Source organism: Vipera ursinii, assembly GCF_947247035.1.
Source record: "Vipera ursinii genome assembly, chromosome: 2".
Lineage (NCBI taxonomy): Eukaryota > Metazoa > Chordata > Lepidosauria > Squamata > Viperidae > Vipera > Vipera ursinii.
This window is the reverse complement of record NC_139513.1, coordinates 67,536,998-67,558,748: the sequence shown is the minus strand read 5'-3', so window position 1 is coordinate 67,558,748 and position 21,751 is coordinate 67,536,998. Positions and strand designations below refer to the sequence as shown.

At 37.1% G+C, this 21,751-nt stretch overlaps 1 protein-coding gene across 1 annotated transcript in view; it reads right to left on the bottom strand.

Annotated features, from left to right (window-relative positions):
- DNAH1 (dynein axonemal heavy chain 1) overlaps positions 1–21,751 on the bottom strand; it is a gene marked incomplete at its 5' end in the record, with an annotated part of 178,122 nt that overhangs the window by 117,158 nt on the left and 39,213 nt on the right. The window contains 9 exons of the mRNA XM_083353407.1: positions 1,192–1,371; positions 2,598–2,703; positions 3,508–3,629; positions 5,229–5,393; positions 12,184–12,396; positions 12,855–13,108; positions 13,944–14,142; positions 19,836–19,991; positions 21,224–21,365. Coding sequence (XP_083209533.1) covers positions 1,192–1,371; positions 2,598–2,703; positions 3,508–3,629; positions 5,229–5,393; positions 12,184–12,396; positions 12,855–13,108; positions 13,944–14,142; positions 19,836–19,991; positions 21,224–21,365 — 1,537 coding nt within the window. The remainder of the gene's footprint in view (positions 1–1,191; positions 1,372–2,597; positions 2,704–3,507; positions 3,630–5,228; positions 5,394–12,183; positions 12,397–12,854; positions 13,109–13,943; positions 14,143–19,835; positions 19,992–21,223; positions 21,366–21,751) is intronic.

Here is a 21,751-nt window from a genome sequence, read left to right as displayed (position 1 = left end):
GATTAGTTCAGTGATATCACAAGGACAAAGATGTAAATCTTTTCTCACACTAATTTCTTGTAGACTGGAGCCAACTGATGAGACTACAATCAAATCTATACAACATTAGAAATGTGGCTAGCAGATTTTGTAACTTTGAGATGAAAAGAATGATAAGGAAGCCTCACCTTCGGTAGGTCTCAGCCTAATATGTTCAAAAAGACATGCAGTCTTAATGCATTCCTTGGATCAATACTGCTTTTAGAAACTTAGCCTGCATCTTTGTGCTGGAGAGCCATTTAACAGCTCCATACAATCAAGATTACTTCAGTCCATGAAATTCAGCTGGCAAACTCATTCCTAAGTTTGTAACTTCAATCATATCCAATCAAGTTGTACTTGATTGCAACTTCAGAATATTCACAGTTGAGAACACAGAACAGTTAAGATTAAGAGCCTCTCTTGAAGGGAGATGAGCAGTTAAGAAATATGAAATATAAATAAATAAATAAGATTGCAGTGCAGCATTTTGCACTGCCTCTCTGTTATCTGAAAGATATTGACTATGACTAATAAGTTTCAGACCAACACCTCTCATTTCTTTCCTCCTCTGTTTTGTCACACTGTCAAATAGCTTCCTTTGGTTTTACCACTGGTAAGCTAAGTTAAGACTGAGGATACACAGAGGGTTTATTCTGAAAACTGATTTCAGTTCTCTTTGACTTATCTTGCAAATCTTGAAAATATATTTTAGAAGTATGCAAGCCCTTGTTATTTTCTACTATAAACAGGGATTGATATTTGTGGATGTTGCTATATTTCAACATTTTTAACATCCAGTAACAAGACTAAAAATCTAAAAATCTAATACCTAGCCTGGCCAATCTAAATCCACTTAGTCCAAGATATCTTATACCGTCTTTTCTGACAATCATTTGGCTTACTTTTGCAATCCCCACACAACCCGTTTAAATAACAAACAAAAAAGGGGAGACTTTTTTTTAAAAAATATGCTTTTTGAAACATAAATAGAATTACAAGGCAGATACCAAGACCCATTTATGTGCATATTAAGAACCAAGCATAAAGTGAGAAAACCAGAAGGTTATTAAAATTCACACCTGGAGTTTATCAGCAGAGATGGGGCCTTACAATAGCACAAATAGATTCATTTTTACACGAATTCTATACAGTTATAAACAAGACACCTACTTTTGGATAAACCTTAATTGCTCTTTCAATATTGTCCCGCACACTAGCCTTCATAATTTTCTCAACTTGCAGCAGCCAGTCTTCCACATTGCCCGTGGGATAAATAGGAGAGAAAAGCTCAACTTCCTCATCTTCTGCAGAATACATGTGTGTAATCTGCAGATCTTCCTGAAAGAGAAGCTAATGAGAAAAAACACAGCATGAGACTGACAACCATTCTTCCATTTTCACCTTGTACAAAGAATAGATAAAGATCCTGTAGCAGGTAGATTTTTTCCCCATTTAATTTTACTTTCTAAATGTAGAGAAATATCTTCTGATATCACAAGCATGCTCACATAGCTCACATCTCTAACTCACTCAATATGTAGGATTTGTCTTTGTTTGTTTACTTATTTATTTACAGTTTAAATCTCTAGGCTGCTCAACTATCACTGATTTGGGAAAATTTTTAAAAGACACAATATATTAAAAAGGAAGGATGGTTGTAACAGGGGGAAGGCATTGAAAATCTGGCGGTTTCCCCAGGCATTTGGGTCAAGTGGGCAGATCAGGTCTGTTATTATTGAAGGTAATTTAGACTATTGTTTATCCTTGGGGGCTCTCTCTCTCTCTCTCTCTTTCTCTCTTTCTCTCTCTCTCTCTCTCTCTCTCTCTTATAAATATGTATAACTTATCCCATAATGGATACACATTTCATTTTAGCTCAAAGTTGGGGGGAAAGACAGGTCTTCTAAATGTGAAGCAAAAGAGAACTGGGGCTGTTTGAACCACCAGGCTCATGGTGTTCCAAAGGATAGGCATTATGTTATAGAAGGCATGACTCTTAGGTATAGCATTGTTTGATAGATGGGCCCCAGACCATGCCAACATTGTCAAATCTTAGGAGAATTAGAAACAAGAAAGGAAAGACGAATAACCAAACCCCATGCCACTTAGGGATTTGTACTATAAGCCATCACCTTGAATTGTACTTACTGGTAACAACAGTAGCTTGTGCAGGAGAATTGCTACATGGAAATAGGGAAGTAAGCCTATAGCTACCCATGCTGTTGCAGTCTGGACTAGTGTTAGCCTTCTGAGTGGTCTTCGAAGATGAATGCATTGTAGAAATACATATATGAGATGAGTAGAATATGAGTAAAAAGGGCTCCCAAATTAGGAAAATGTGCAATCAATGCCCAGGACAAATCTGCACAAAAGCCAAAGGTGCTATCTGCTCTTTTAGATACCCAAACTGCAAACTAGTTGTGCCATTCAGAAATAAGAATGGAAAATCACCAGAACTAGAAGTTCTGTAATTCTGCAAGAGCTAAGCTTAAACCAGTTCCTCCTCATCAGACCCCTAGAAATTCCAAGAACTGGGGCTAGAACTTGAGAGCATTATTTTCCTACGCAATATTTACCCGTGCAATATTCTCAAAGCATTTGCGAAGGTGAGGCTGCACAGCTGTAGGATCTTTGGTTTGAGACAGTATTTCTAAAAGTTCATCATCAGAAAGGAAGTAAAATCTGGAAAGGAAAAAAAGATTCTTGTTTGTCCTTGGATTCTAGAGCACAATATGATATACTACATTAGAATGCAATTTTAAAGTCTTGGATCTAATTCCAGAATAGCTTTGTTCTTAATACAATCCTACTACTGGGATTTTAAAAGAGTAAAATTTTACTAAGAAAGAAAAGTTCATTTTCTAAAAGCAAAACACTGAAAGTGTAGGAATACCAAAGTGATTAATCTAGGATAGTAAGAGGAGAAGATTAGAGCCCATTATTCTTTTATGAATTCTACTGAACAAATTTTGTTAGAAGGATTATTGCCTGATGCTATTCTAAAAACTCTGGGAGATGTAGCATCAAACTTAGAGGAGAGGACGTTTTTCTCAAGGTAATAAATCTTTTTCTTTCTCCCACCCTCACTTCTTAAATGACTAATATTCTTATGCCTTATAGAAAAGAGAATTTGATTAAGACCTGTCCCAGAATACGAGTAAATCTTTGTCTAGTGAATTGAGACATAAGAATGAAAGTAGATACAAACCCTCCATACAAGAAGCTCAAAATACATGCTGCAAGCTTTCGCAACCTTCTTTTTTTCTATTGCTCTATATTTAAATCTCAATTACAATAATTTTACTCCTGTGGTTATAAGTTTCCTTGTTCAACATCACTTGTCTCCCTGATACAAAAACTGAACAGCATCCAAACATACATTTCCTCAAGTGAAAATGACAGGACAGTAGTAAGCAAGAGAGATTCTTCGATTTCTTTTCTATTGCTCCTGGGTGTGTGTTTAAGTATTTCAGATCATAAAATTACCTTGGGAAAGCTCCCCTCTTAGTCTCCAAGTATTCACTTAGACCTTTCTGCACCAGATCCAGTAATTTATTACATTCCCTCAGCTTTTCCAATAGCCTTGGGTCAGGGCATACATTAATTACCTGGAAATTGACAGATTAACACAATTGAGCAAGCCATGAAAATTGCAATATAACCTTACACTGTGGATTAAATTTCAGTCATTCACTAAGAAGAATGCTGGTGTTATGTTACAACAAAAAAGACTTAATATTGGGATGAAGCAAATTTACAACATTGTAAAGAACAAAATTAAGAGAATAATTGTCTTCAAATCTTAGCTTGCAAACCTATCACAATCTCTGTACCTTTGCTCTCTGTATTTAAAGAAATAAATTGATACTAAAAAGTAAGTAAATTATTTGGAAAAGAAAAGAGAGAAAGAATGAGTAGTAGGAAAAAGAGAAAAGGAGCTGACTATATCTAGCCTCAAGAAATTGCAATCCATGAGAGTCCCCACCTAGGACTATGATTATAAATAATTGTTTGAAGGTTGATGTTAATCACAGAATACCTTATTTGAATCTACAGCAGGATGATGAGAGCTAACACTGAATAGAAGAAAGGAATGTATTTGTGAATAGGAGAAAAAAAGAAACTGAAGTAGAACTTCCAAAACATGTCTTAACCATGTATCTTCTCAGATGTGTAAACAAAGGGAATGTTTAAGCTGCATAACTAAATATAAGAGTTTATGGAGATTCTCAGTCATTCAGGTCATGGACTGAACTGAATGAAGAAGCTTCTTGGATGAAAAGTGAAATGTCTTCAAGGAAAAACAAAGAAAATAATATAAGAGTTCTTACTGACTTTATTTAATTTTGCTTAACACAAAATCAACAGGACTCCCCCCAAAAATTCATAATGATGGCACACAATAAGGTGCAAATTCAAGAAGGAACAACAATTCTTGGAATTTTTGGCAAGGATTAATTTGACACAGTGTCTTAAACCTAAGAAACATATCACAGAAGTGTATACTGTATGTTGATAACACTGAGTGTTTTACACACTACATTTAATACATTTTAACATGGGCATCCTTAAATCTTCTTTAATATTTATGCAAAATCAACTTATTAGTAGCATGAAGCTTTGAACATGTCCACATTATCACGGTTTTCATCCCTCAATTTCCTATGACCAGTTTGAAGCCATCCTGTTGCGAACCTTCAAAACACCAAGAATTCCAGGAGCTCATCAGTGCTCTTTCCATCAGACCAGAGTGCAGGCATGCGCCATTGTTTATGTTGTCATCTCATGTTGTGTGGCAATTTCTCAAAAAGAATATTAATATGTTTGTTATAGAGGGAAGCTATGAATAAGGCTCTATTTCTCTGTAATATTTTAAAGATCTTTGAAGTAATAGTGTCTTAACAAAATGCTATCGTAGCAAATCTTCTACATGAATGGGGGAAAGACTGAGCTGAATGGTTAACGTGAAGAGATGAAGAGACAGGAGAATTCGAGCCAATGAAAGGCCAACACATCTACAGACTCTCCAGAGAATAGCAAAAGGAAAGTTGCTTTATGTGCATTTTCAATTACACCAAAGCACAGCTTAAAATTGGTTGTTTATTAAGCATTACTGATATTGTGGAATCATTGAAGTTCAGAGACAGCTTTAAAATGGCTTAGAGCCTTTTTATAGAAGTGCCCCATGCTAATAGTTATAACCTCACCTCTCTGTTCTCATTGGCATTCTTCATAATCTTTTTCCACATCCTTTCCATTGTCTGGTAACGTTTACTTTCCACAGGTAATTGTCTATTGATGTCTTCCGAACTAAAAATGGGCTCCAGATATAGCCAGGAACGCTGGCAAGTAAGCCATTCTTCCAACACATCCTAGAGAGAATATACTGTATAAGTGTGTAGAAGATAGATAGATAGATAGATAGATAGATGATAGATAGATAGATAGATAGATAGATAGATAGATAGATAGATAGATAGATAGATAGATAGATAGATAGATAATAGAAGAAGGGAGGGAGGGAGGCAGGCAGGAAAATATCCCCCTAAAGATTCATACTGTTCCCATCCTTCTGTTTTTCACAAACTGCTTAAGACCTGGTTTTTCTCCCTGGTCCTCAGCTAGGGTAGGGTCAAACCATTTGGATGGTTATTGGCTTTTGGAGTTTTGGTTTCTAGTTCAACTGTCTTCCTTTCTTTTTCTTGGTATTTTTGTATTTTAATTTTTATCTATAAGATGCTTGGAATTGTTGTTGAATCCACAGCCTTGACATTGAAACAATAGATAAATACATATATTAAACCACTTTGACCATAGTTAAAGGCCACCAGAATGCATAAAATTAGAACTTTGATTATACATGGAAGCAGAGGTAGATATTTATATCAAGTGACTAGGTTTTGAGAAAGTTAAAGCATCTTTAACTTTAAGGTGTTGGTAATGACCTACAAAGCCCTCCATGGCATGGGTCCAGAATACCTTGGGGAGCACCTGCAGCCGGCGTCAACTTCCCTCTGCCCAGTACGCTCCCACAGAGAGGGCCTCCTCAGGGTGCCGCCGGTCAAAGAATGCCGACTGGTGGCCCCCAGGGGGAGAGCGTTCTCTGTGGGTGCACCGGACTTATGGAACCATCTTCCGGTAGAGCTCCGGATGGCGCCCGACCTCCGCTCCTTCCGGCGCGACCTTAAAACCCATCTCTTTAAGGAAGCGGGCCTGGCCTGATGGGATGGGGTGGGTTTGTTATTATGACTTTAATTTTAAATTTGTACTATGGGCATTGTTTAATCATGTTTTAATAATTTTAACTTTTGTATCTGTCTTTTACGTATTGCCCTGTTAACCGCCCTGAGTCTCTTGAGAGAAGGGCGGTATATAAATTAAATAAATAAAAATAATAAATAATAAATCTTTAATCTTTAGGAGACTTAGGAAAAAAATGGCTCATATAAATATTTGTAATATTAAAGACTGCAAACAGCGACAGTCTTCTGTTGAAGGAATGGTTTCTAATTTTAAGGTATTCTATTCTCACCCTTCTTACAGAGCATATTCAGGACACACAGGAAAGAAGAAGACAAAGATTTCTGTCTCATGAATAGAAGTCTACTCATGTCAAGTTGGATTTAAATATATATTAGGATGTCCAAAGAGATCTTGTCCCTTACTGTATGCAAAATATACATTTTGGAAAGAAATTTGCAGCTCTCAATGTAAGATATATTCTTAGGCTTACAAGAAGAGTATGGTATTTGCTCTAGATCTTGCTTATTCATGAGTAAAAAAAACCACTAGAAAAAATTGATCACAATGATGGCTATACAATATAACCAGCAGTTTAACTGTTTATAAATTCTATATCTATATTCTATATCAGGGGTGTCAAACTCAATTTCATTGAGGGCTGCATCAGCATTGCAGTTGCCCTCAGGGGGCCGGGTGGGTATGGCCAGGGTGGGCGTGGCCTACTGGGTGGGCGTGGCCAGCTCTACATCGTTCGCATCAAGGGGGCCTATGGGGGCCTGGGCAGGAGTGGGACAGATCTGAAGGTCTCTGGCAGAAGGAGGGTCTCTGGGCCAGGGCCAAGGCAGTGGGGGGGGCGTTCCCTCACTGTTTCCAGGATGGCTTCGCGGCCCACATGAAACCACTTCGTGGGCTGGATCTGGCCCCGGCCTTGTGTTTGACATGTCTGTTCTATATGAACCAGAGTTACATAGACTTCACCAATCATCTCATATATTAGTGAACCTCCTTTCTAAAACAGTCTAAAAGACTATAAAGGGAAGGAACTATTTATTGTTGTGTGAAGTATGTCTAACTCATACATATCATGCAAGGAAAAACATTGACTTACCGCCTTTAAATAAAGTAATTGGAAAGAAATCCAAACATTCATGATAGAAAGACGCATCAAATTAATACAAAAACAGAATTAAAAGGTGAAATCAGTCCATTTTATATGTGTGCCAAATTCCAACTTCCTTAACTTATTATTGTAGCTCATTAGATTTCAGTTGCATCAGTATCTTCAACACCTGACAATATATACCTTCGCTCTTTCCGGCGCGATCTCAAAACTTTCTTTTTCGAACAAGCTGGCCTGGTCTGATAGTTTTAATTTTAATATGTATTAATTTTATGGGCATAATGTTTAATGGCTTTTTAATTTTTGTATTCTATTTTTATTGTGTATTGCCCTGTTCACCGCCCTGAGTCCTTCGGGAGAAGGGCGGTATACAAATTAAATTATTAAATTAAATTAAATTAAATTAAATTAAATTAAATTAAATTAAATTAAATTAAATTAAATTAAATTAAATTAAATATATATCAATACAGTTTTAATGAAGGGACTTTCTCTGTTTAAATCACAATGTGAAAAGTAGGATTTATTACATTCTTCAAAAATAAAAATCTGAAACTTTTTAAAACAACCATTTTAAACAAGAACAGCCCTGGAGATAAGAAAAAAGACCTATGGGGGAGGGGAAGGAACATTTTGGTTGGCCAATTTCAGTTTTAGACATTTTATTCAGTACTGTATACTGCAGTGTTCTTCAGAAGAAAAAAAAATTGTATTAACCAACTCACGGCATAATAAAGCATCAGAATCTAGTGGATATTATATGGGTTGATGTAATAACTAAAGTATTACTAGCATCCTGAAGCATATTGATTTTCCTGAACTCTATTAGTCTTGCAGGAAGAGTCATTATTCTTTTATATTATGCAATACATGAAGGAACAAATTTAAGTGAGTCACTTAGTACTAAAATGTGTTTCAAAAATAATAATTATGTTATGAAGCCCTTTTAATTTTGGAGCTACTGCCAAAATTGCTCTAAAGTGGCAAATTAAAATCATGGAAAATAAAATGCCTTTTCTGAAGTTAATTAAAAGGCCTCTTTATACCTCCATTAACCAGTGTGTAACCCTAACCCTGGCAAAACTTGTTTTCTGGAATGTACTCATGATATTGGTTTCATCTTATCCTCATCTCAGCCCATGAGTAAGACAGGGTTAAGTGGTCCTTAGCACTCTGGTGTTAAAACTTTTTTTTTCCTATTAAGCTGAAAAAGCATCCAAAGACAATGACAAGGTTTGTAAAATTGCTAGCCATTATGTCAGAGGAAATGTCAGGTGACATTTGTGAGACCAGAAAGGCTTTTTCAAATTGATGCCGGTTTCCCCTTTTCTCCCTGGTCAATTAATCCAAAAATTGCTTTTCATATTATGCCCTACACCTACACAATCAAGGTAGTACCATATAACAATAACTTAGAAAGTACATTAATAGATGCAGCACAGGGTTTGTTAATGGGGACAGAAAAAAAATATGCTGTTAACTCAAGAATCAGAGGATAGTACGGTACTTTTATCAGCAGAGAAGGATCCTAAGACTTTCTTTGAGAAATCATTAAATCATTAAAATGGGCATCAATACAAAGGTCCTGTGTTACTTTGCACTTGTGCCTGAAGTAACAAGGTCAATTGTATTATAATTTTTAAATGTATGAGCTGCAGCACAGCACTGAACTGTTTCTTAATATTTATTATACTTGTAAAGTCCAGAATAGCTGGATTCTTGGAATCCTTCTGATAATGGGAAAATGCTGCAGCATCTTACAACATTTTCCGCATCCAGTAATAATCATCCTCATCCTGTTCCTTGAACACAAACACAAAGAAGGTTTTTATGGAAAAGCGAGCCAATTTATTTTAGTTATTATAAACCCACTCAGTTGGTTATTCCACAGAAATAATATTTGGGCTAAAGAAGGAAGAGCTAGGCTAAAAAAAATCTCATCTAGTTCACATTACGTTAATGTTCATCTGATACAAGGGGACCGAATGCTCTATGACCAGCTGAAGTAATCACTAGCAGAATGACCCTGGGATTATTCACTAACTTTAACCAAAAGGACAGCCCTTTTTGAAGTATGTTGGCTTAGTCAGCTTCAAAGCCCCATTTCCTTGATGCCTGATTAAATAGGCTCTGAGGTCTTTCAGTCTCACTGGTACTGGCAAGCATACAATATCCCTCTGAGTCAGGCTGGGGGTTTACAAAATTACAGTTCTCTCTGCTCTTCAGATTTTGTGGGCAGACAGGTGTGTAATTAAGTGTCTTCTTCAAAGCAGACAGCGCTGAGACTACTGTGGATGGTCAAGAAGTCACACAGGAAAAAAAAAATAACAGTGTGCTAAAACTTCCTGAAACTGAAGAAAGGCATCATAATCCCAAACATTCATTTTTCTGCAATCCCAGTATAACATGACTTGCAAGTTAACCTTTTTTTGCCTGTTAGACAGTAGATAAGGCAGCAGACCTTCCGAGCAGCGTTATTTTCGTAACTGACAATGGAAAACTTAAAATACTTTTGAAAGTATTTAGATTTTAGGTAGTCATCAACGAACAACCACACCTGAGGCCAGAACTTTTACCACCAAGCAATGCAGTTTTTAAAGTCAGTCACATATCATTATACAACCTTTTTTGCCATTACTGTTAAGCAAATCATTGCAGTCATTAAGCAAATCCTACAAATGTTAAGCAAATCTGTCTTCCTCCCTTGACTTAACTTGACGAAAGCCCCCTGAGAAGGCGGTAAAGGGCAATCAGGTGACCCTGGGATCTTGCAACCATCATAAATACAGGCCAGCTGCCAAGTGCCTGACTTTTGATTACATGACTCCAGAAACACTGTGACAGTCCTAAGTGTTAGGACCAATCATAGGTCACTTTTTTTCAGCACTGCCAATGATTTTAAACAGTCATTAAACAAATGTATTATAACTCAGAAACTTGCCATGGATCTTTTTTTAAAAAAAAATATTTTACTGACTCCTCTGAGGTTCTAAGATTAACAGTAGCCAGGAGGAAAAAAGATTTACTCAGTTCAGTAAATATTATGCAAAACTACACAAATGCAAGTTATTTGTTTTCACTTTTTTTTGCTCTTCATGCATTACTTGCAATTATTTATTCCATTTTCCCTGTCAAACACAATAAGCTTTACTATTAATTTAAATTTAAAATTAAATTAAATATAAATTAGCTTAAATTAATTTAAATTCATTTTCATAATATATTCATCACTGCATTATACAATTTATATAATATTCCTGGCAATTCATTATGTTTTCAGCTAACAGTATGAAGTTGTCCCCAAGTTCATGTACACCTATGTCCCCAACTGACACATTTATCCATAAATACATTAAATTATCAATAACTCACCATATAACTTTGCTTTATTTTCATTCAGTGTTAAAATGTTTGCTAAGTATATTATTTATTCTCATGCATTCTTTGCTTGCATCATACATCAGTATTATCACTTTAAGCATCCAATCTACTTCATATTTTGCAAAATGTTCCATGTTTTTAAACTGATTTATCATATGCTTTTTCTAAATCAATAAGTACTAAAGGCAAAAGGAGAAGGAAATGGCAGAGGATGAGATGTGTCATCGATGCAATGAATATGAATTTGGGTAAACTCCAGAAGGACAAGGAGCCTGGCATGCTATAGTCCATGAAGTCGCAAAGAGTTTGATGTGACTTAGTGACTGAACAACAACAAAATCAATAAGTACGCAATGAGCTTCTTTTTTTCTACATACATTTATTTTTCAACTGCATTATGAAGAACAAAATTGTGATCTGCACATCCGTTCTCTGGCATGTTACTGGATTTCACGGCCTCACTGCACTCCCCAAATTTAGCTCATTACATTTCGGTACTCTTTTGATCAAAATTCTGAAAAAAACCTTCTTAAACTAATCCCCTTGTAGTTGCTATAAGGGAATAATGCATAAAGGAATAATAACTTTGTATATGGGGAATAATAACAGTTCACTTAATCTACAGAGTAAGTTTAATTTAATTTAATTTAATAATTTAATTTGTATACCGCCCTTCTCCCAAAGGACTCAGGGCAGTGAACAGGGCAATACATAATAAAAAACAGGATACAAAAATTAAAAAGTGATTAAACAACTATGCCCATAGTAATTGATACATATTAAAAGTTAAAACTAATTATAAAAAAACCCAACCCCATCCCGTCAGACCAGGCCAGCTTGTTCAAAAAAGGTTTTGAGATCGCGCCGGAAGGAGCGAAGGTCGGGGGCCATCTGGAGCTCGACCGGTAAGCGGTTCCACAGGTCTGGCACGCCCACAGAGAACGCTCTCCCCCTGGGGGCCACCAATTGGCATTATTTGATCGGAGGCACCCTGAGGAGGCCCTCTCTGTGGGAGCGCACTGGACGGAGGGAAGTTGACGCCGGCCGCAGGTGTTGCCGTAGGTAATCCGGACCCATGCCATGAAGGGCTTTGTAAGTCATCACTAACACCTTGAACCTCACCCGGAGAGCAACAGGTAGCCAATGCAGCTCACGGAGCAAAGGTGTAACATGGGAGTATCGGGAAACCCCCAAGACAACTCACGCGGCTACATTCTGCACCAGTTGAAGTCTCCAGGTGGACCTCAAGTTAAAATCTATAGACAAAATGTCAACCTGGATTGATCTGAGCATGCACTGGGGCCTATGTATCAAAGAATGTCCCTAAGAAGTTACCATCTTCAGAATTATTCTGGGTTAGAATCTGTGTTAAATATAATCCCTCTTCTGAACACAAAAAGCAACTTGAAAGTGTATACCTGGGTCAACTTTAGCTTAGTTTCCCATGTGTTGATCCTTTCCTCAAATGGCTTTTTGAAAGGTGAGAAGGACATGCTTTGTGTCATAACAATATGATCATCAAGAAGCTGGGAAGCTTCATCAGGACTCTTCAGAATAAATGTTTCAGTTTCTTTATAGGGAGCTACATTGAAGAGGATAGATTCCCATTCACGCTCCATTTTATCCAAAGCCTAGGAAATGTGAAATAATATTGTTTAACATTACTGAACATAGGTTGTTTTAAAAATGGCAATCAGACAAAAGTGAATAGAGTGCAATGGCATTGGCTGAGCCTTACTAAACAGAAAAGAAGGAAAGAAAGAAAATAGAAATTATTGTTTTCTACCTGAAATTTCTATTCTTAGAAAACTTAATGACATGGAAATATATAAGATTTCCAGTGAATTTCATCCTAGTTAGTCAATTTAAGAAATGACTGCTAATTAATTGAAGAAGATCTATCTGTTTTAATGTATTCTTCTCAGAGAGATGGCCAGGGTTTGGGTTGCACATTTTTCACCGGCGTATTTTGTAAAAATTTTAAAATTCTCTGAGCAAGAAGAAGAAAACAATTCATTTTTGTTAGATAATGTGTAATTAGAACCTAACGGAAGGCTATAAAGAAAAAGAAACTGAATGGTATTCTTACATTCTCAATTGAGTATTCCTTTCCTGCAATTTCAGCTATTTTGGCTATAATCTCAATGTGATCCTGTAGCTTCATCTCCAGACAGCGGGCAAATGTCAAGTTGGCTTTAGGCTTCACATTGATTTTTATCTCCTCTGAAAGCATGTCCCAATGGCGGTTGCGCATGCCAGGGTTGCGCAGCCCTTGAATCAGAGGTATGTAAGGTCTGAATTCCTCAATTTTGCCACGGATTTCCACCGCCACGTCCTGGCATGCTTTTCATAACACAGAAAAAATAACCATCAAAAGAAACCAGGATAGAGTAAATCAGCATTGTTTACAGAAAAGCAATCAGGGAAAGGTCACTGACAAATGCAGCATTGCATTATTAATCAAAGGGAAATCTTCACTTTGTCCTAGCAGTTGCTATTTCTTTGTATATCTGAATAAAGACCAATTCTTCCTATAGATGCTTTCTTTTAAGTTATAATTGTGAGAGGGGCGGTGCTGCTCAAAGGGGCAATATTTTTAAATTGTTTTAAATAGTCTACTGCATAGCCTCTGGCTGCTCTTGCAGTAGAAAAGTAATAAGCTAGCAGTGCTTTCATGAGACGAGATTATTTCAGTACAGGAAAAGTGAAAATTTTACTTAGTTATACAGTTGTATTTTTACTCTTCCTGATGTTTAATGATTCACCTGTGCACATACTGTATATATGCCTTCATGTTTTTTCTGTTAAACTGATTCCCTGCATTTCAAACAGAATCCACTGCTTAAAACAGAACACGTTAAAAGGCAAAACCCACAATGCTCCACTGCAGAATATATTACAATTTAAATATAAAGCTACTGTCAAGATCACTTCAGAGAAAGTTTATAATTCTGATATATATGTATAATTTCTGAAAGGATGCAGAGGGAAGCATTTTCTAAGTCTAACTCTATTTTTTCTGAATTTTCTGAAACTTGCTTTCCATTTAGCTGGCCCATAATGTAGTTGTATTGTAACAGGTAAGAATAAACAAATAAAAACTTCCTAAAGAAGTCCATATTTTTAATCTCATCCCTCATCAAAACAATACATGATCGGTTCAAGGCCTAGCATTTACCTGGAATATCCTTGAAATGTTTTACACATTTGTGCATTGTTTTAAAGGACTCATTGACATTCTTCTCCAACTGCTCTGCGTCAATTGCAGACAAAGGATCATTCATCCAGCTGTCTGCCCAGCGAAGCCAGTCTGATGCTGTGGTCCAGAGATCATAGAAGGGCTGAAAGTCTTTGACCATCCTGGACAACTTATCATACTGAGGAAAGCAAAAAAAGAAAAAAAGCAAGAAACAAAAAAAATGAATTGTCCATAGCCTGTGTTTGTGGGAAGCATCTTCTAAACAAAGTCAATAGGCAGTCATGCTGTGTACTTATTTGCTCTCCCTATGCTGGTATAAATAAACATGGAAGGAGTCCTAAAGCCACTTTGACAGTTCTTTTTTAATATCTTCAGAGGAACTCTATTATCAACAAAGCGGATGATCACAAGTCTCTATAGTCTCTTATGGGCTGGCATTAATATTTGACCCTCTTCAGAATCAGTATATGAAGGAACACCAAAACCAACCCATTACTTTTGACCATATCCTAATAGAGAAAACATTAAGAAATATAATAAGGAAACAACGTTAGGTCTCATTTGTACAGCCTCCAACCTGCCACTTAAAGCCACCATACTAACCACAGGTAATCCTCAACTTACAACCATTCATTTAGCTCTGTTCAATTTTCCAATGGCACTGAAAAAAATGCTGCCAATTATGATCACTCCTCACATTTACAACCACGGTTATGTGATCAAAATTCAGGCACTTGGGAACTGGCATGCATTCATAATAGTTGCAGCATCCCAGGGTCATATGATTGCTATTTATGACCTTCCCGGGGGACTTCAAACAAGCAAAGTCAATAGAAGCGAGATTTGCTTAAAGAAGACATGATTCACTTAACAACTGTAGTGATTTGCTCAATAGCCATGGCAAAAATGGTGGTAAAATCAGGTGTGACTCATTTAACAACCGCCTTGCTTAGCAACAGAAATTTTGCTCCCAGTTGTGGTCATAAGTTGAGAACTACCTGCATTCTTTAAACCTATGTGCTCAGGATGTTGCCTTGACTCATCTACAGGTTATAGCTGAAGCCACCCAATTTTTCATCAATTGATCGGTGTTAGTGGCCATTTGCATCCTCTCTTGGCACAAGCCTCGTTCTTTTTTTATATATATATATATTGACAAAGATTCAGGAACTGAATCTCTTGGCCACTTTCAGAAACAGCACAGACAGGCTACTTTTCAGCCCTGGCAACTGCTTGTGGAGCTTAGTTTTCCAAAGAGAAAGGGTGCTCCCTGCTGAAGATTTCATATTTTCTCATTTATTGAATGATTCTGTGAAGACTTTGCTATTTATAGCCTGCACATATAAATTACATAATGGAGTAATGCAGATCCTCCCAGATTTGTTGCCTGTGAAGAGTGAACAGTGATCCCACTTCCGGTAGTCAATCTGGTAGAAGGAGTGAGAGAGAGGATGAGATACAGTGCAAGGGCTGGGGAGCAAGGGACAAGAGAAGAGGGGAGTCCACCAGCCAGTGCTGGTCAACAACCTCCTGCCCTATTGTTTTTAAGCAGAGCTAGATACAAGTGAGACAGAAAGACTAAGGGAGGCAGAGAAAAAACATAAAAAGAGAGCAAGAGAGTGTGGGAATCTGAGGATCATCTGCAGCATTGGTGATTTCCATTTAAATAAGAGGCAGATCAGGTCCTGACAAACAATGAAACTCTGCGGATCCTCAGCATCAGATTCTGGCAGATGATTAAATTAGCGGATATAGCCATCAGTAGAAACATGTCTCTTGTTCCAGCCACATCCCTTGCCAAGGACAGCAATTAGTGCTTTTTTTTTTACTACAGGAAATTTACCAATTGCTCTCTTTAATTTGTTCCCCATTATAGCTAATGTGGTAAGAATGGTGCCACTGGTTGGCCTCCTTATTGGGACAGAATAGAGCTTTGTCTGATGGTTTAGAGCAAATTGTGCTAATTTTGTGTCAGCTCATAAACTGAAGGAAGCATATTAAAGTAGCTGTCTGAATAGTTCTGTGGGAGATATCAATCAGGAATTTACTTGCTCACATTTTATATTATATTAAGCATGTTTTTCAGCTAAATTATATTAATGCTTAATTTCAACTTTTTCTAGTTGAGTTTCAGACCTGGATATAATACTGAGAGCATTGATTGCACTTGTAGAAGTCCTGTGGTGGGACCAGATTGGCTATTGCATGATTGCCATGATGTCTTAAGAGCCATCAACACCATTTTTAATTTTTTTAATTTATTTTAATTCCATTTATATCCCGCCCTTCTCCGAAGACTCAGGGCGGCTTACAAGCTTAGCAGTAGCCTTCATTCTATGTATATGCCTGCTTATTAGGGCTTTCACACACACACCCCCAAGCGGCATTATTACAAAGTCAGCTTAATTGCCCCCAACAATCTGGGTCCTCATTTTACCTACCTCGGAAGGATGGAAGGCTGAGTCAACCCTGAGCCTGGTGGGAGGCGAACCTGCACTAATTGCAGGCAGCTGGTGTTACTTAAGGAGGCATTAGCCCTCTGCTCCACCAAGGCTTTGATTATGGTTTATTTTGGACTGGCTCAAAGGGTTATGAACGGAAGGCATGATATTCTTCTTTCCATGGCTGGTTCCAGCTGAAGCTGATAGATGAGAGATCTAGCCTTAGGGCCTTGTTTTGTGGAGTATCTCAAAGTTCTCCCAACTCCTACATAACATCTAAGTGGATGTCTGTTGGCATCTAGATCAACCAAGTGATGTTGCCTTAATACGCAGAAGCTGTGGAAGTCTGGATGAAAACAACCTCAAACTGAACTCTAGTTAGGCCTAGTGACTGTGAACTTTGGGCTTATCAGGACATATTTCATCAGTAGTTTTGGATGGGATTTCAACTCCATAGACTGAATTGTTGTGCAGTGTGGAAGTCTTCCTAGACTCTTGAGTCCTGCACAAAGAATTGGTGGCAAATATGGCCAGGTGGGTTTTACACAAATCCATCTTGTACACCAACTGCACCAATTTCTGGATTGGGAGACCATACCACAATCACTCATGTTTTAGTTAGCTTACACTTGGACTATAGCAATGCACCCAACATGAGGCTATCTTTGCAGACAATTGAAAAGCTATAGCTAGTCCAGAATGGAGCAATGCTGTGGAAGTGGTTATTTGCACACCATCCATTAAAATCACTACATGATATATAGTGGTTACCAATCTATTTCTGAGTGCAATGCAAGCTACTAATGGTCACCCTTAAAACCCTTCACAATACAGGGCCTAGATATCTTTAATTATCTCTGCTTGTCCAACCAGACCTGATAGGACTGGCATGCTTTGGGTCCCATCAGCTAAGCGTTGGCTTTCAGGGGGCATGCCTTTCCTCTTGCAGTATCTACTTACAGAATAATGTTCCCGGAAATTCAGATTGACCTGGCTCTGCTGCCCTAAAGAAAAGCTTTGAAGATTTTGTTCCCCCAGAGACTGGACCAGGAAATTACATGGGCCTATTTTGAATGTGAATTCCATCTGGCACTATTTCTAATAATTTCTACTGCATTTTTAATTCTCAATTTTCATTGATTAGTTAATTAATTCATTGACTCATTGATTGATTGATTGATTCATTCATTCATGGATACCAATATGTATACAAATATCTGTCTTTTCTCCCCGCTAGGCACTTATTTCACTTGACTTTTACAATTTCTTAAATTGGTTAAAAACGGGAAGTTGGGAAGTGGTTATAAAATATGATATATATTTTGTTAGAAATAATAAGGGGCAATCCTGAAAAAGGGGTGAATCTGAGAGAGGTTTATAAGAATGAATAATTATTTATGTTTATAAATTTGCTTTACAAAGGAAAATTTAAGATAAAACAAGAAAAACTACAAAAATGCATATTCTAATAAAAATAAAAGCAAACAGTATATGCATATTTATTTTTAAAAAGAATTCAATTTCTATATTTTCCCATGAATATGGAAGAGGGTGTATTAAGTGGTACCATTTGTTCAATAAAAGTTAAGTGACTAAAATAAAAGACAAAAGTAATTTTTTGAAAAACAAAACTCTAAAGGACAGCTTTTTGAAATATTTTACAATAAAAGTGTATGGTCACTATAATATAAAACTACCTATGTAAGAGTTGAAATAAAACAAATATAACTGTAAACAAATATATTTTAGGTATAACATATTGCAATAACAATAACTATGTTACAGACTATATGAGAGAGAGGAACTGTAGAAAAAAGTTAGGATCAAAGTTCCATGGGAATTAATGATATAAAATGAGTTTAGACACTTTGGGCATAAAATGTATAAATATGATATTGCTAATTCCTTCCTACATGTTGCCTGAATAGTAGATAAAACATTCATTTGTCTCTTTGGTAGAAATCCATTTTGATCTGGATGTATAAATTCAGTTAGAAATCTTTTCAGTCTCTCCACTATTATATTAGATTTTATAGTCCACATTTAGTAATGATATCGGTCTGTAATTTTTTATCTGTGTCAGATCTGAGTCCTCTTTCGGTATTAAACTAATATTTGCTTCGGTCCATGTATTTTGCATTTTGCATTTACTTTTGCATTATAACTTAGGAGTTATAATGGACATATTGGAATATTATGAAATGCATCCAGGGAAACAGTTGGCACTAGTATTTCTAGATGCTCAAAAGGCATTTGATAATGTTTCCTGGCAATTTATGACTCAACAACTAAAACATTCATCCAGTTTAAAAAAAAGAATGCTAGTTTAACTACTTTTTACCAGCTCCCTTTGCTTATTAGACTTTAATCATAAAACCTGTAGCTGAATTTCTCTGGACTTTAGTTAATAAGTAATGTTTATACACTATGTGCATCAAAAGTGGTCCCTGGAAGTAGTCCTCCAGCATTATTCAGTTTGGGGCAGTTCCCCCCTCCCCAAAAAAAAAAACACAAAAAAACCCAACACAAAACAAAAACAGGGCTCTCTCCAGTTTAATGTCAGCTTGGACAGCTGGTTGAGTCTGAATAGCAGCTGACTGGAAGCAGTGAGAGTTAAGTTAAGCTGAAGAGAAAGAGCTGGCTTTCTCTGCCACTCCACTCTCCAACACAACCACATATGCACTCACACACACACACACACACACACACACACACACACACACACACAGAGTCTCAGCTGTTATCTAGGGTGCACGTGTTCAAAAGCTGTCCAACAGCTTCTCCTCAGGGATGGGGGGGAGAAGAGATGGTGATGGAGGGTTCCCTGGTGAAGCAGCAGAAACAACTATTATAACCCTCCTGTAACTGTCACTTCTGACTCTAGCTGTCAGCTATTCATACAGATCAGTCCCTGAGCCAGGGACTGGGTCAGAGATCTGGTGGCTAAACGGCCTTCTCTCTCCTTCACCTGCTACCTTCCCTTTCCCTCTGCAGCTGGTCCCTAGGCTGAGAGAAATGGCAAGTGAAGAATAGGATAAATTCTGACAGATGACTAACCCTTCAGTTGACGTGATTGGCACATGATTTTTCCACTGGCTGGTGATGCTGAGAAAATGGGGGAAGAGCAGTGTGCCCAACACATGAATTGAGGACACATTTTCCAGCTCAGAGACGGAACAGAAGCAACTGGAAAGGGGCAGTGGAAACAGTAAACTATAAACCAGTTTAGTTTTCTGCTACTCGCAGACAGGAGAAAAACACTCCAGTAAGATCGCAGGGAAGAATTTTGAGACAACCTGCTCAGAAAATACACAGCAACATGGTGAAGTTGTAATGAGATACTGGTGATGAGATATTGGGAGGTTTTTGCTGTTGTCATCAGCTCAGAGAGGGATATAAAGCATGATGGATAAAAATGCTGGACACTCACATTGGTTACATGCATGCCAAAAATACGCTCCCGATTATTGTAAAGCAATGCCAACTGCTGGGACTCTTTCAATTGCTTCCTGATTCTTCTGGCTTCATTGGCTATCTCGTGGGCCCGACCAATATCCATGTGTGCAGAAAATCCAGCCACTGCAATCTGGAAAACAAAGAATGCGTAATAGATAGGAAGAGAGGATCATTCAGACAGGTTATGTTGATTTGAAAATAGGTTTATGAATTTCTTCCAACATTTCAGTTGGGTAATTCCTTTTTGGATACAATTTCAATGCATTTCTGAGGAGAGATTAGCAACCTGTCTTGGAATAGCATATTTATTTTTATTTATTTTATTTTAATTCCATTTATATCCCGCCCTTCTCCGAAGACTCAGGGCGGCTTACAAGCTTAGCAGTAGCCTTCATTCTATGTATATGCCTGCTTATTAGGGCTTTCACACACACCCCAAGCGGCATTATTACAAAGTCAGCTTATTGCCCCCAACAATCTGGGTCCTCATTTTACCTACCTCGGAAGGATGGAAAGCTGAGTCAACCTTGAGCCTGGTGGGATGCGAACCTGCACTAATTGCAGGCAGCTGGTGTTACTTAAGGAGGCATTAGCCCACTGCTCCACCAAGGCTACATATCAGGGTTGCATTCCAAAAGGGGATGGAACCACAGATTTTTTAAAAATGGATTGGAATATTTTTTTTTACTTTTAAACTTTTAATCATCACAGACACACATATTCTTAAAATAATCCACATCTTATCACATTTCACTTGATTTTTGGGTGGAAAATAAAACAAAAGGTATATGTACAACTTCCCCACCTGTTTACTTAGTTGCATATTCTTCCATACACAAAAATACAAACACATATATTCATATTCAGAGGAATAGCATTTTAGGTTTGTTACGGGTAGGCAACAAAATTTAAAAAGGAAGTGTTTGGTGCATATGGTATTTAGGCCACAGGCTGTATACCTGGGTTTTAACAAGTTGATAACAGCACAAATATATGCAATATTTGCAAAATATTCAAAGTCACAGCATTTCAAACTTATATGGAAAATAATCTCCAAACAGGACTTGACATGTAAATACATTCAGGACAAGAGCAAATGTATAGCCTAAGCAAAACCATGGAAGCATATCCTTTTTATATGAAAAGATTTATATTTTATATTAAAAGTCTACATGCCAAAGAACATTTATTGCAGGACTGGAAACAACATAGGGCTGTGTAAACCATGATAATAGTGCATGAATAGGAACAGTTATTTTGTGAATGTGGTTAATACACAATTTCATGTAATAATCTTGCTTGGGAACCCACGGATGTTTGTTTAATGAGAATGCAGAGAAATCTGCAATCAGGGATTAGTACCTGAAGGCCATCTAAACGTTCTAAGAAATTGTTTTGATCCATCAGCTGAATTTTACGGAATCTTTCTTCATCTTCAACGTGCTGTTGCCTTATTAATTCAATTTGTGTACTGATCTTCAGAGGCCAGTTACTTGCAGCCCACCTGAAAGCACAAATGAATGTATCTTGGGGTATTATAAGATAGTGCTAATGCAATTCTTACAAATAAATACAGACAGTATCTGGGAATGAAAAGAAAAAAAAACGATCCCACAAATTCCTCAATATTTCACTGCTGTTACATCATGCCTACAATCACACCTAAGTGCAGGATATATATACTGTATTAAATAGCTTTGGGTATGTCACATGGCAAACCATGCTATAATTCAGGAAAAGAAGCTTCAGTGAAACAGAACTAGTATGTTAGTTCTCAGCTTATAAAATAGGAAAAATATAATGGTCCATTTCATCGTAAGATATTTTTGTGTGTGATTACTGAAATAATAGTGGATAAATTATGCTGCAAATCAAACATGCTATTCAAAT